Source organism: Pteropus alecto, unplaced genomic scaffold (genome assembly GCF_000325575.1).
Source record: "Pteropus alecto unplaced genomic scaffold, ASM32557v1 scaffold44, whole genome shotgun sequence".
NCBI lineage: Eukaryota > Metazoa > Chordata > Mammalia > Chiroptera > Pteropodidae > Pteropus > Pteropus alecto.
In genome coordinates this window covers 7,918,104-7,931,381 of record NW_006436812.1, presented here as the reverse complement: position 1 = coordinate 7,931,381, position 13,278 = coordinate 7,918,104, and the positions used below count along the sequence as shown (strand labels likewise).

General features: G+C 42.3%; 1 protein-coding gene across 1 annotated transcript in view; it reads left to right on the top strand.

Annotated features, from left to right (window-relative positions):
* The window catches only part of XPO6 (exportin 6), a 98,044-nt gene that overhangs the window by 63,564 nt on the left and 21,202 nt on the right, over positions 1-13,278 (top strand). Inside the window, 4 exon segments of the mRNA XM_006914223.3 lie at positions 3,891-3,999; positions 5,425-5,517; positions 6,661-6,730; positions 13,182-13,276. Of these exon segments, the coding sequence (XP_006914285.1) occupies positions 3,891-3,999; positions 5,425-5,517; positions 6,661-6,730; positions 13,182-13,276 (367 nt within the window).

Genomic DNA, 13,278 nt, shown 5'->3' with positions numbered 1-13,278 from the left:
GTTTTCCTTTTCAGTGTATCTACTGAGTGTTTGACTATCTCATGAGTTTTTTTGGTGGTTGCTCTGGGTTTTATAATATGTATACTTGGCACTTTTTTTTTTTTTTTTACCACTTTAAGGTAGAAAACCATACCACCATATAGATCCTTTACCCTCTCTTCTTTATTGAGGTTGCTGTATGTTCTACCTCTGTGTACATTGAAAACCACATCAGTCAGTGTTCAGTTTTTGTTTTCATCTACCATTCATGTTTTAAAAATTTTAACGAGAGAAATAGTCTTTTGTTTTTTCTCAGACATTTGCCAAATCTCTTGCTTCTCCTTCCTTCTTTCTTACCATTTACCTTCTCTATTAGTCAGCTTAGTCTGCCATAATAAAATACCACAGGTTGGGTGGCTTAAACAACAGAAATTTATTTTGTCATAGCTCTGGAGTCTAGAAGTCACAGATCAGGGTGCTGGCAGCTGTAGTTTCTGGTGAGGACTCTCTTCCTGGCTTGCAGATGCTGCCTTCCCTCTGTGTCCCCACGTGGCCTTTCTCCTGTGCTTGCTCAGGGGGAGAGAGCGAGCAAGCACACACACGTTGTGTTGGTTCATACAAGGGCACTAGTCCTACTGGATTAAGGCCCTACTGTTATGACCCCACTTAACCATTATTACCTTCTTATAGACCTTCAAATATAGTCACACTGGGGGTTAGGGCTTTCACATAGGAATTTGAGTGGACACAATTCAGTCCATAACACTTTCCATCTGAAGAACCTTATGGAGGATGGTTATGAGAGCTGCTTTAAAAAGTCTTCGATAATTCCAACGTAAGTGTCATCTTGAGGTTGGAATCCGTTGTTTGTCTTTCCCTGATAAATGGTCGGTGTCTTCTCATTTCTTTGTATGTTGACTAATATTAGGGGTCCTTTTACATATTTGTTCTCCCAGCCGTAGGCATGGTTTCCATCTCCACAGTCACCTTATGGTCATGATAGATGCTGAATATACAGACATCACACCCACGAGTCAAGCAGCAGGAAAGAGAAGAGAGAGAATTTAGACAAAAGAAGCTTTACCAGAGGCCCCACCCAGTGACTTCTTTTAATGTCTTTGACCACACCACTACGTGCAAGTGAGGCTGGAAAATGTAGTCTTTCAGATGGCCTCAGTGCCCAGTGTTCACTAAGAAGGAAATAATGGGCATTGGGTAGGCAGCCAGAGTCTGCCACATCTATATACTCCCCCAAACTCTCCAAATACTTTGGGAGATCAATTGCCTAAGTGTACGTTAACATGGTTCCTATTTGGCTTTAATTTTCTAAGTGATATATATATATTTTTTTTTTTGCAGCCAGAGTTGCCAACTGCCAGTAAGGGTTTTAGGTCTAATTTAGACTTTGCATACAAAGTCTTTAAATTCTCTTTTAGCTCAACAAGACAACTTACAGATGACAGATTTCATCTGTACTCTAGTCTGAAGTGGATTTTCTTTCCTAGCAAAATTGTGAAAATGTTTTGGTCCGTCATAGCAAATTATAGCATGAAACTTCTGTAACTTGAGGAATTTGTTTCCTGAGCAAATGGCAAATATAAGCTTCAGGCTTAATGTTTGATCTTAACTTTCTCTGAAGTCTACTGAAGTGGGATTTTGATTCTCTTGGCAATTTTCCCACAGAGGTTGCCTGTTTTATTGGTGATTTTTCTCTGCCAGCATTCCCTTCTGGGCCACGCTCAGTTGTCAATCTAGTCTCGGTTGATTAGTCATTTACAAAGACTGAGGCACTCGTTGGGGGGAGGTGTGGGCAGCGTTTCTCTACTGAAGAAATGACCTCTTGTGCCTACCACACTCTGAAAAGTGATAGTTCAGGAGGATTTTTTAGTAGTCTTTAGACTGCCTCTCTACAGAGTCTCATCATATGAATTGTACTTAGACTTGATAGACTGTATTAGATCTTGGCATTGGATACCTTTTAGCTTTGGTCATCTTGTTGTCCTTGTACTCACCTGTATAGATTAGGTGGTTTATTAGAATCCTGTCAGGAAAACAAAGCACGCTTAATTATTTTAAGAATTCAATGTAGGAAAATGATTAAATTGGTTTTAGAGGACTGGTAAAGCAAAAGGGGAACATTGAGATAACACAGATGATTAGCTACAGGAAGCAGCTCCACCCCTAGGATTAGGGGTACAAAGGAAAGAGTTTGGGGTTATGGGAATTTGGAATATCGGAGGGATGAGCCCCAGGCAGCTAGACCTCGGATCTCTGAGGAGAGGGCACTGCTCAGCTGCCCCGGGACCTCCAGGAGGGGCCCCAGGAGCTGGGGCTCAGTCCTTTGAGGAGAGGGTGTAACTGGTACCTCCGAGGGTGCGTGATGAGGCTGGTTCTGGGAGTTTGGAAGCTGGAAACTGGAACCAATTATTACTACCTGGTGACCATTTTTGGGGTGATACTGCTGGGACAGCAAGCCCACAGGAAGAACAGCATTCCTTTGCTCCTCCTGCCTTCCGGTCTTCCTCCTGCACCCCTGTTGTCAGAGCCTAACGGGCAGAGGAGAAATGTGCTTTGCACAGTGTCAGCCTCAGCATTACACAGGGTGGAGAGCAGATTGGCACTGAGAGCCAAATAACCAGCATGGACGGTTTGCTTTATGAGTGGGAGCAATCCCTGTACTTAGAAACATTTCAGGACAGCAAGCATTCAGGCAACATGAGTTATTCTTGAAAATTAGTGGTTTGTTGGTTCTTGTGGTAGCAACTGTTGTATACAGTTTGGTGTCTTCTGAGTTAAATTCTTTTCACATGTGAGCAATATCCAAGCCTCAGGCTCCAAATGTTTCTGTGAGAAATTATTCTCAGACGTAGATCCAAGAGTCAGGGTTTCCCCAGGCCTTTTCCATTTATCTGTTTAGGTTTTACATGTTCTTAAAAATGATTAAAAATTAGGTTTTAGGGAGTGGGTGGAGCAGGCTTTGAGCCCATTGGTGGTTGTGTGTAGAGAGAAGACTATGGGTTGTTGAGTTAGGGAGCCCTGGGTTCAAATCAGCTAGCTTTGTAACCTTGGACAATTTATTTAACTTCTGTCAACTGTAGTTTTCTTATCAGAAAAACGCCATTAATATCAGCTACCTCTCACAGTTGTTAAAAGGGTTGAATCATTGAATTAATTGACATATATAATATATGTATGTATATGTGTATATATATACATACATATATATATTACCTCTAATCTCCAGGGCAACCACTGAGAAAATAACTAGAAAATAACTCTAATATAAAAGAAATGGCGAGGGAATTAAAATGGTATACTGGAAAATACCTATTTAACACAAAAGAAGGCGGTGATGGAGGAGTTGAGGAACAAAAGATATGACAGAGAAAATAAGTAGCAAAATGGCAGAGCTAAGTCCTTCCTTTTCAGTAATTATATTAAATGTAATGGATTAACTTCTCCAGTTAAACAGCAGAGATTGACAGAATGGATTAAAAAACATGGTCCAACTACATATTGTCTATAAGAGACTTAAGTTTCAAAGACACAAATAGGTTGAAAATAAAAGGATAGAAAAAGATAACCCATGCAAACAATAACCTGAAGAGATCCAGGATAGCTATACTAATAACAGACAAAATAGGCTTTAAGACAAAAATTGCTACCAGAGACAAGGATATTATATAATGATAATTGGGTCAATCTATCAAGAAAGTGCCTGGAACATAGTTAAATAAATACCTCTGTTACTGTTCTACTCTCATATACACACTTGTCAACCCATAAACTAAATTTAGTTTAGATGTTGCTTGTATATGGTAATTCAACACATGGACACCATTCTCTTCATTTTCGAAATCCTAGGTTAAAACTTGCTTTCACCTGATGTTGAACTTCTCCCTGTCATGTAGGTACGAAGACGCCCTAGTCCTCTTGCTCACGGAGGTGTTGAATCGAATCCAGTTCAGATATAACCAGGCCCAGTTGGAGGAGTTGGATGATGAGACACTGGATGATGATGTAAGTGGCACACCCTAACTGACCTTTAATCACTGTCATGTTGTGGCATGAATCAATATGGAGACTTGGAACCTGTCAGCCCTCTGCTCTGGAGACTGTTTTTAAGCCAAAGTAGTCTTCTGGTTTGAATTGTGCATTTGAAATTTATATCCTCCCTGGTCTCTTTGGGTTCATTAACTTAGTAAAAAAAGTCTTACAGGCATTTTTACCTATATAGACTAGAAATGTAAATACATATGTACGCTGAAAAGTGGTTTAAAAGAACTCTATATTCCTCCTGTTCCCCTGCCTTGCACCCACACCTCCACTCCCCTCAGTGGGCAACAAATACAAGCTAGTTGGATGCTGGTGGGAATAGTTAAAGAGATACTTAGATGATAAGGCTAGAATGAAAGAATGTTTCTTTTGAGTATATTTTGTAAACTGGTATCTCTTAAAAAATCAATCTTGAATTTATCGATGCTAGTGTACCCCACATTAATAAGAAAAATGTCTTTAAGGACATAACTTCTTTGTTCTTTTTCCTTAACTACATGCACTTTAAAATTTTCAAGTCACTGGAATAGCTTTCAAAATAACACTGACTATTGCATCATCAAGACCTTTGAGGGTAGCCAGGTTGGCTTAGAAAGAGCCCTATACTTGGAACCAGATGTCCTGGATTTGAATCTTTGCATCCTTGGGTGCGAAGGAGATAGAGGTCTGAGCGTTGAATTTCTCTGAGCCTTAATTTTCTCATCTCCCAGAAGGGGGATGATACATCTGTGTTCACAGTTCCATGAGGGGAACACATGAGAGAAGGACTGGCTACGTGCCTGGTGCGTAGTAGGTACTTAGTAAACTTTAGCTTCACTTCTTGTTAACTGTATGATTTAGGGCAGTGCATCTCATATTACAGTCTAGATAAGCTTCACTGGGACAACTTGTTAAATGGAGTTTGATTCAGGAGGTTGGAGTGGGGCCACAGCATTTGCATTTCTGATAAGCCTCCAGGAGATGCTAATGTTGCCTGTCTGTAGACCGGACTTTGAGTGGCACTAATGTAGTTAGTTATAGGAGCATGGTAATGGACTGCCTCTGAAGGCAGTGAGTGACCAATACCTAGAGCCGGGATGACGTAAAAGGGACTGAAAACATTTCACAGATGGCTTTTTTATATCTGGATTCCTATATGACTGTAGGGGAAAAAGTAGGTGATTCTATGTGGTTCATTTCTGTTCTTAGGAAAAAGCTTTTAGTGACATTAATTCATTGGATTTAAAAAATATATTAGCCTTTTTAAAGTACTAGAAAATGATTTTATTATTTGCTGTTTCTTCAGAATGCTATGTCTGAGAGTAGACTTGAGGCAGAGGACTAATTGGCAAGGAAGGTGACAAGACCCTGCCTGTTAAGAGAGCTGACCCTTTTGTGTTTCCCCTGCAGCAGCAGACAGAGTGGCAGCGGTACTTACGCCAGAGCTTGGAGGTGGTGGCCAAAGTGATGGAGCTCCTTCCCACACACGCCTTCTCGACACTGGTAACTCACTGTTTGGAGGGGGATGAAGAGCCTTGTGATTTCCCTGCACATGTGTCCTGAGTAGTATGGCTTTTTTGCTCACCGGTATTGTAAAAATATGTATTCTAAATAGAGAATAATAATTATCATAACCAACACTTAAATTTATCAAATGTTAGCATTTTCCCAAAATATTTTAAATCTACTTTTGGAAGCCCTGTTTTTCTTTCCTAAACTCTTGGATATAATATGAATTGTATTAATGCCTTCCTCAGTAGCTCGAAAGAGGCCAGGCCAAGTAGAGGATTTATTTATATGAATTACATTGCTAGCCATTGTAAAGTTCACTCTTGACAAGTTGCTGGCACTCTGCCTACATTTATATGCTGGAACCTTTAGTCATAAGGACTGATGTTATTCATTAAGTGGTACTTGTTTTTGAGGAGATTTCATTAAGCCCATCTCTTCTTCAAAGGCAAGACAATTTGTTGGGGTCAGCTTTGCATTGCACAACCCAGCTGTATCTTGTGTTCTCTTATGGAAAGTGCCATTTTATTTTGTCATCCGCCTTTCTTAGGGACGTGTCACATTAAAGTTTTATTTTAATGGTGAATTAGCAGCTTAGAAAGTAGTGAGTTAGCAGTTCAGAAAGAAAAGATACAGCTCTGGTTATGAAGGTCCTGTCTGCTAAATAAGGAAGGGAAACTGACTTCCAGATAACTTCGCTCGTCTTTTCACGTTGCCATGCACTTCAATAAAGGCATATCTATATTTCTCTCAAAGATAGGGTTTCCCTTGGATTCGAAGGGAGATAGGTCTGTCTCAGAACTCTTGTAGGTGCAGATCATTTTGAGGCTTGGTGTCCTCTTTGAGGTACATAGTAGTCATATCCAGCATCCACTGCCTCGTTTAAAAAAAAAAGTACCAAACTGATGTTTTCTTTCTTAGTCCAAATATTAATTGGTGGTTTCAGTTATAGAAATTGCCGGGGGCAGGGGCACTGAAGGGAGCCATCTTTTCTTAGCTGCATGTAAAGGTTCCCAGGGAGTAGTTTTTATCCCCCACTATAGGTACTTGTACTGCTTTAATGGTAAAATGCTGTTAAAACTCGAATTTGTGTTTTGTTTTTGTTTTTTTTTAAATCTTTGTTTCTTTGTTTTTCAGTTCCCAGTTCTTCAGGACAATTTAGACGTTTATCTGGGGTTACAGCAGTTTATAGTTACTTCAGGGTCAGGTAAACTGGTTTTTATTGTCTAATTTAACCAACATTCAAAAACAATTGACTAACATTTAATTATTGCCGTTGCTGTCAGAACATGATTTGTCCACTGCCACCTTCCTACTGCTCCACCTCTCCCCACTTCTAAACAGAAAAAAAGAAAAAATCATGATAAAGAGGAGCGTGGGGGAATAAACGATGAGGCTGTGACAGTATATTCCAAAGAGGTGTTTCATTGAGAGCGAGAGATAATTTGAGCAAAGAGGTAGTTTTTTAAAAAAAACCCTAGCAACTGGAATATGTCCTTACGTCCTTTAAACCTGCAAGTGTGTTAGGAAAAAAACGACCGTGGGCTTTACTGTGGTGTGCTGTTTCTTCTCTGGGTGTTAGAATCCAGTAGGACAAAGGAGCAACTCCGGAATAGGCAAACTCCACTAGAGCATGGGGGTAGCTAGTAAATGTTAGCTTTCTTTTTGTAAATGGCCTGTGGGCGGATCTGACCATAGCTAGTTGGAAAGACTCTGGGCTGCCATTTACAAGTTTCACCTGCTTGGAATTTAGAGTTAGCACTTTTTTTGTTAGTAATAACCTCCATTTGTAAAACACTCGTTACATACCAGGTACTATATTATTTGCTTATTTTATTTCATTCTCTCAACTGTCTTGTAAGGTTATAAGCATTAATACTAGTTACCTCTATTTCACAGAAGAGGAAATCAGATGTCACATAGCTTGTTATTGTTAGTCCCAAGATGGTATAATGGGGAATGAATGATAAAAAGTTGAATCTGACATTTATTATGCCGATGAAAACACTAGACACTTAATACTGTGCTTGCAAACATGACTGTGTTCCCCCTCCTCCTCCATCTCCTAAAGTCATTTCATACTCTTCTTCACACCGTTTTCCTTACAAGAATTATGTCTGGCCCGGGCCTGCAGCCCCTCTGTTATGTAACTCTGTTGTTTCAGCCTGGCACAGAGCTGCCCAAGGTGCAGCCCTGCTCCTGGACGAGCTTGTTATTCATGGCAGAGCCCCCATGAGAGGCTGTTTCTGAGACTGCCCTTCTTTGTGGCCTGTGACTGCTTGTTTCCATGACTATTAGCTTCTAAATAATCCACTGGGCCCCAGGAGGTTGATGGGACTTGGCATGTCCCAAGTACAGGCCCCGGTTTTGTAGATAGGATAAGAACAGCTTATACAGAACTTTAAAAAGACCACTTATCAAAGCAAACATGCCTGCAAAGTAATGTTGTCAACATTAATGAAAATCATTTGACTGTATATAAATGCTGCAGATGTTTCCAGAATCCATTCTTGGGAAAAATTGTGCCCTGGTGGTCTCTCTCAGAATGTAGTCAGGACCCCGAAGACATTATCCTTGATCTTAGAAATAAAAAAAATTGAGCGTGTATTTCCTCCCCCCAAAATTGACCACTAGGTTTCCTTTTTATAGCTGACTTTTCTATGTTACATTGAGTCTGCCTTCAGGTGAAAATCTGAAGTGATTCTTAAATCCTTTTTCTGAGACACAGCTGATAACATAGAGCTTCTCCTCTGAGAAGGATAATGTGTCTTATTTTTCTCTAAATGAAATATCATATACCTGCTCTCACTGAAGCCCATTTACTGGCAATTTCCCAGTGCTCTTGGCGCTTCTAGATCATTTATAAATCTCATCCCTAGCCTGGTCTTTAGTACCTACTCCAGTGGCAAAACCTCTCAGGCCAGAGAAATACTTATTTTCTGTTTTAAAATGAGCTCTCTTATCCATGATGAAGAATTCACTCATCCCTTGGTGGCTCAAAAGCCAAGTTTCCAATGCAAAGGCTATTAAAAAATGGAAACTCTTGAGTACATTCTGTCCCTGGTTCCCATGGCCATTCATCCCCTCAAATAACCTCCATGCTGTATTAGTCAGCCTTATTGCCTCGTAACAGAAACCGTGTTATCCTTTCCCCAATAGTTTATGGCCCACTTCTTTCATTAGCATATATCTAGCCAGTCTTTAATTCTTGGGTCTCCTCTGGAGCCTTTGTGGATGGGGAGTCTCACTGTTTACTCTGCTGCTGCTGATTTTACTGCTTCCACTTCTTCAGTAAAGCCCACGGCAGAACACGTCTTGGCTGTGGCACATCAGTTAACTGTGCTTTCTAACCCCTGAGGTGCCTTGCCCTCGCTGTCTGTCTTTCCCACCGTTTGTGGGGTGAGAAATCCTCTCATTAGTGGTTGTGCCCCTTGTACTTCATTTGTGTCCTTAACTTGGCCCTAAGGTATCCATTTGTATGTATATTTGGCTTCGTCACTGCTCATTGAGATCTTCCCTCACTGGGACAGTATTTCTGCTCTAAATAACCCTGTTCACTTTCTTTTTTAGCCATGTAGACTTTCTGGTCTAAAAGATTGGTTTATTTACAATATATAAGATTTTTGGACCTTAGATTTCTTTGTTCTGCTTTGGTTCATTTATTGCTTGTTTGTTCTCTTAGGATGGAATGTTGCAAATGCTAACTTTCACACCTTCACGTTCCCCAGCCTTCTCAAAAAGAGAAGACCAAATTACATGTAACATTAAGATATTTTTTTTCCAGGGCAGTGATTTACCAGGGACCTGTTCTTTGGATGTGGCTTAGAGCACATCTGGACAGCTTCAGTAGACTTGGTTTGTGGAAGATAGGACTTCAGTGTGGCCGTGATGTTTTCACTCTCTAAAACCTATATGCAGCAGTATTTTCATCTGGAAGTTCCACTTTGCAGACATTCTGTACTGTTGTCAGGAGATCTAAGCTTAGCCAAGTAGAAGAAAATGTGGGTGGATCTGAACAGCTTTTCATAGTGGGAACTCTGGCCTGTCTCCTCAGGTTGAGGTGCCTTGCATGATTTTGTGTTGGTGGTGGTGGCGGCGATACGAGGTTTCTAGGCTGTGGGGTGAGGCAGAGGCTTGAATTTGGAGTATTTACTGCATGTGTGTTTGCCTCGCAGATAGAATAGAGCAGGAAAGAACCAGCTACAGTTTTGATTAACATGCACCTTAGATGGCACATATGTGTTAAGATGAATTATATGGAATTGCAATTTTGTAAGGTCAAGATACATTAAGATGAATTATATGGAATTGCAATTTTGTGTGTTTTATTAACTCTTAGTGCAAACTAAGAGTTAATAAAACACACACACATACAACAGTTCTGAGCTTTTATTCTTTGTAGGTACTGCTCTTTGTTAGACAAATTAGGGCAGGTTTAGTGGGGAGTGATCAGGACGGCAAGGATTCTCAGGAGGGTGGCGCGGGAAATGGAAGGGACCGCCAGGGGTTTATTTCAGCCAAGAAAATTTGCAAGAATGTTATCCCTGTCTAAATATCTCCCCAAGACTGTTGTGTGTCAGCTGGCTTGGGCTTGTTTTGTACTCTATCCTCCAGGGGTGGGACAGGGGGATGAGGAATGACAGACAGATTTCCCATTTTTGACCAAGCTGATTAGAGATGGAAGGCTCCCTCAAGAAGCATTGGGCTCTTTGACACCCAGTTGAGGTGTCCAGGAAGAGGCAGGTGGGAAGGAGCAGTGCTGAGGGAATGCCATCATCAGATGCTTTTGTGTGCATACGGGGGGAAGAGGGGAAGGCCTGAGTAAGATAACTTTTAAGCTGTCTAACAACTGTCTTTTTGGGACTGTACTAAAATGGAAACTTGATTTAGGGTGATGGTTTGATTTGTTTCTTAAAAGAGAAATCCAGAATGTTTCCCCTTATGCTTAAAATATTTAAGAACCTAGTTCTTAAGGGTACCTAGTTCTAGATATTAAGTACAACAAATAAGTGGAAAACTCGTGGTCAGGGCGGAGCTTGGTGAGAGATAAGTGGCAGATGAAGATGGGTGTGTACAGGAGGATGAGAGGTTATTGATGCTCATTCAGACTCCACCCACATCGCTCATTGAAAGGAAAGTTGTCCTCATCTCATCTGTACTACCACCACATCCAGTTTCCTGGGCATATTTTTCATAAGGGTTTGTTCCCCACCGAGCCTGAAGGCTTGGCTGGTGTGCAGGGAAACAAGTTTTAGAAGCTTACCCTGGGAGTTGGTTACCTGGCTGTCACCCTGAAAATCTTGGACATTCAGAAGGTGTATAATTGTGCTCCTTTTGTTAACTGGGAGATGAGGAGAGGGACAGTGTTCCCTCTCACATGACCCAGCATGACCAGAAATACTTTCTGGTTCTGTCTATCCTGTGGGCTCATCTGGCTGGTGGTGTGGGGTGGTCCTCTTCTTGCTCTGACTAGGGGAGCTGGCTCACTCTCTCCCACCCCAGGGGCCTCGCAGGGGTGCTGCGGGCTGGTAATTCTGTTTGCTATGCCAAGGGCACTGCTTTCCACGTGGAGAGGAGGAGGGAGGAACAGGCGACTGGGGGCTGGTCAGAGCTGGCCCTTGTCACTGGGTCTTAACTTGTAAAGGCCCTTCCTTGAGCTGCTCCTTCCTTTTGTTCTCTTGCTCCTTGGAATGTGACCAAGTGTAACAGTGCCCTGACCAAAGTGTCCCCTTTTCCAGGCTCCTATTCTCCCATGGAGGCTGTCACTGTTTCCAGCCTCGTCACTTGGAAGTCAGTGTGGGATTTGGGGCATGAAACTTACTACTTCATGCACCACCTTCTTCATGGGTGTTCAGCCTTGCTGGTTTCCTTCCCACAGGTGTTGCCTATCCATATTCACCTTTAAATACTAAAGTGAATATTCCCAAGGGTGGCATGAGGAAATTGAGCTCCGGAGACTCTGTCTCCTGCTCTATCTAGTTTGCTTTCTGTTGTGTAGTATTGAACTCATTCTCACATTTGTGGTCCCTGTGCTGTACCAGGTGGGGTGTGACACTGGGCGTGGCCCCTCACCATGAAGGCCTTGTTTATGCAGAGAAGACTTGTAAATCATTAGTGTATTTCTGTCTCTGCATGAGGTGCTCTGGAGGAATGCAAGACAGAGAGAAGCACGTCCTCTCTGTTGGGGGAGTGGTGGGTAGGCCTCCTGGAAGGGATGATGCCTGTATGAATCAGGAGGGTACGTAAGAGCATCCAAGGCAGGGGGTGGGCAGAGGATGAAATGGGCAGTCCAGGCAGAGATGCGAGGCGCTGGGGGTGGGCATGGTTATCAGTGGGTCCAGATGATACAGTGGGATAGTAGGTGAGGTCATGAGAGACTTGGAATTGATGCTGGGAGCTCGGGCTCTCCCCCTTTAGCTGGGGAGAGCCCCAGAAGAGTTTGGCACCTTGCTCCAGGGGAGCTATGTGCTTAGATCAGGTTCTAGGAAGATGTTTGTGGAGAGCTGGGGGAGGAGGGTTGGTGATGATCACTCTGAGGCACTTGCCTCCTAACAGTAAAAACCTGAAGTGGCAGTGGAGGGAAAAGGCTTGAAAAGTGTTTAGGGAATGTTGGGATTGCAGGTGCCCTGTGGGCAGGGATCCAACTATTACTACTCCTCCCTCCCTCCTGCTGGGTGAAGGAGAACTTTATCAGACTTAGAGCCCTCTCCTCTGGCTTGATAATTCTTACTGTCTTTTATAGTGGGGTGAGGGGCCCAAAAGGCAAGAAAGTCACTAAATTAAGGATGTTTTTGCCTTTCATCTTTGCTTCATTCTTGTTCAGCTTAAACAAATTATGTTGAAAAGTAGGAAAGTTTTAGGCCTTAGAAGATCACTAGCTCTTTGTTTTTCATAATTGTTAAAAACCATTATTAAATAATGGTTTTTAGTTCAGAGATTTTTTAAAAAAATAGATTCTAACTTAGCCCTTATAATAGTGAATTAGTTAATAGCATTATTTTCCATTTTAAAGATGTGGAAACTGAGACTTAGAAGGGCTCACTGAGGCACAGCCAGTGAGTGGAAGGGAGTCTATGCTTTCTGAATCCCCAGTCCTGTGTTCCGTATTTCATGTCGTGATCCTATAACTCTTCTGCGGGGAGTGCTGAGTGCACCCAGTTCTTCGAGCAGGGGTGAATCCTATCTCAGCCCATGGAGATGGTATACTACCACCATGCCATATGGAGAAGGCAAGCAGGTTTAGAGTTGCTTAGACACGGAGCTTAGGACACTAGCTCTGCTCTGGAAATGTGACCCAAATTGGGCAAGTTACCAGGCCTCCCTGGGTGTGTTTTCTTGTATGTAAAATTGGTGGTATCAAACTCTCACAGGGTCAAGAGGAATCGGATGGGGGCTTGGTCCATGTCAGCACAGCCGAGGCTGTCTGTCCGTCTTCCTCTGTTGTCTGTCCCTCCCTCTGGCTCTGGAGTGCATGTGGGTACGGCTTTAGGTGGAGACAGTGCCCAATTTCCTTGCTTAGTCCTGGGAAAGAGCCTGTGGGTTTCTGTGTTTCAAGAATTGGTTTTGCTAAATGTAGCTTGCCTGAATGAGCTATTATCTATCGTGGTAACTAAAGCGTGTTCTTCCTGTGAAAAACTGTCTGAGGTCTTACGTTTTAGGACATAGGTTGAACATCACCGCAGAGAACGACTGCCGGCGATTGCACTGTTCCCTGAGAGATTTGAGCTCCCTGCTGCAGGCCGTGGGCCGCTTAGC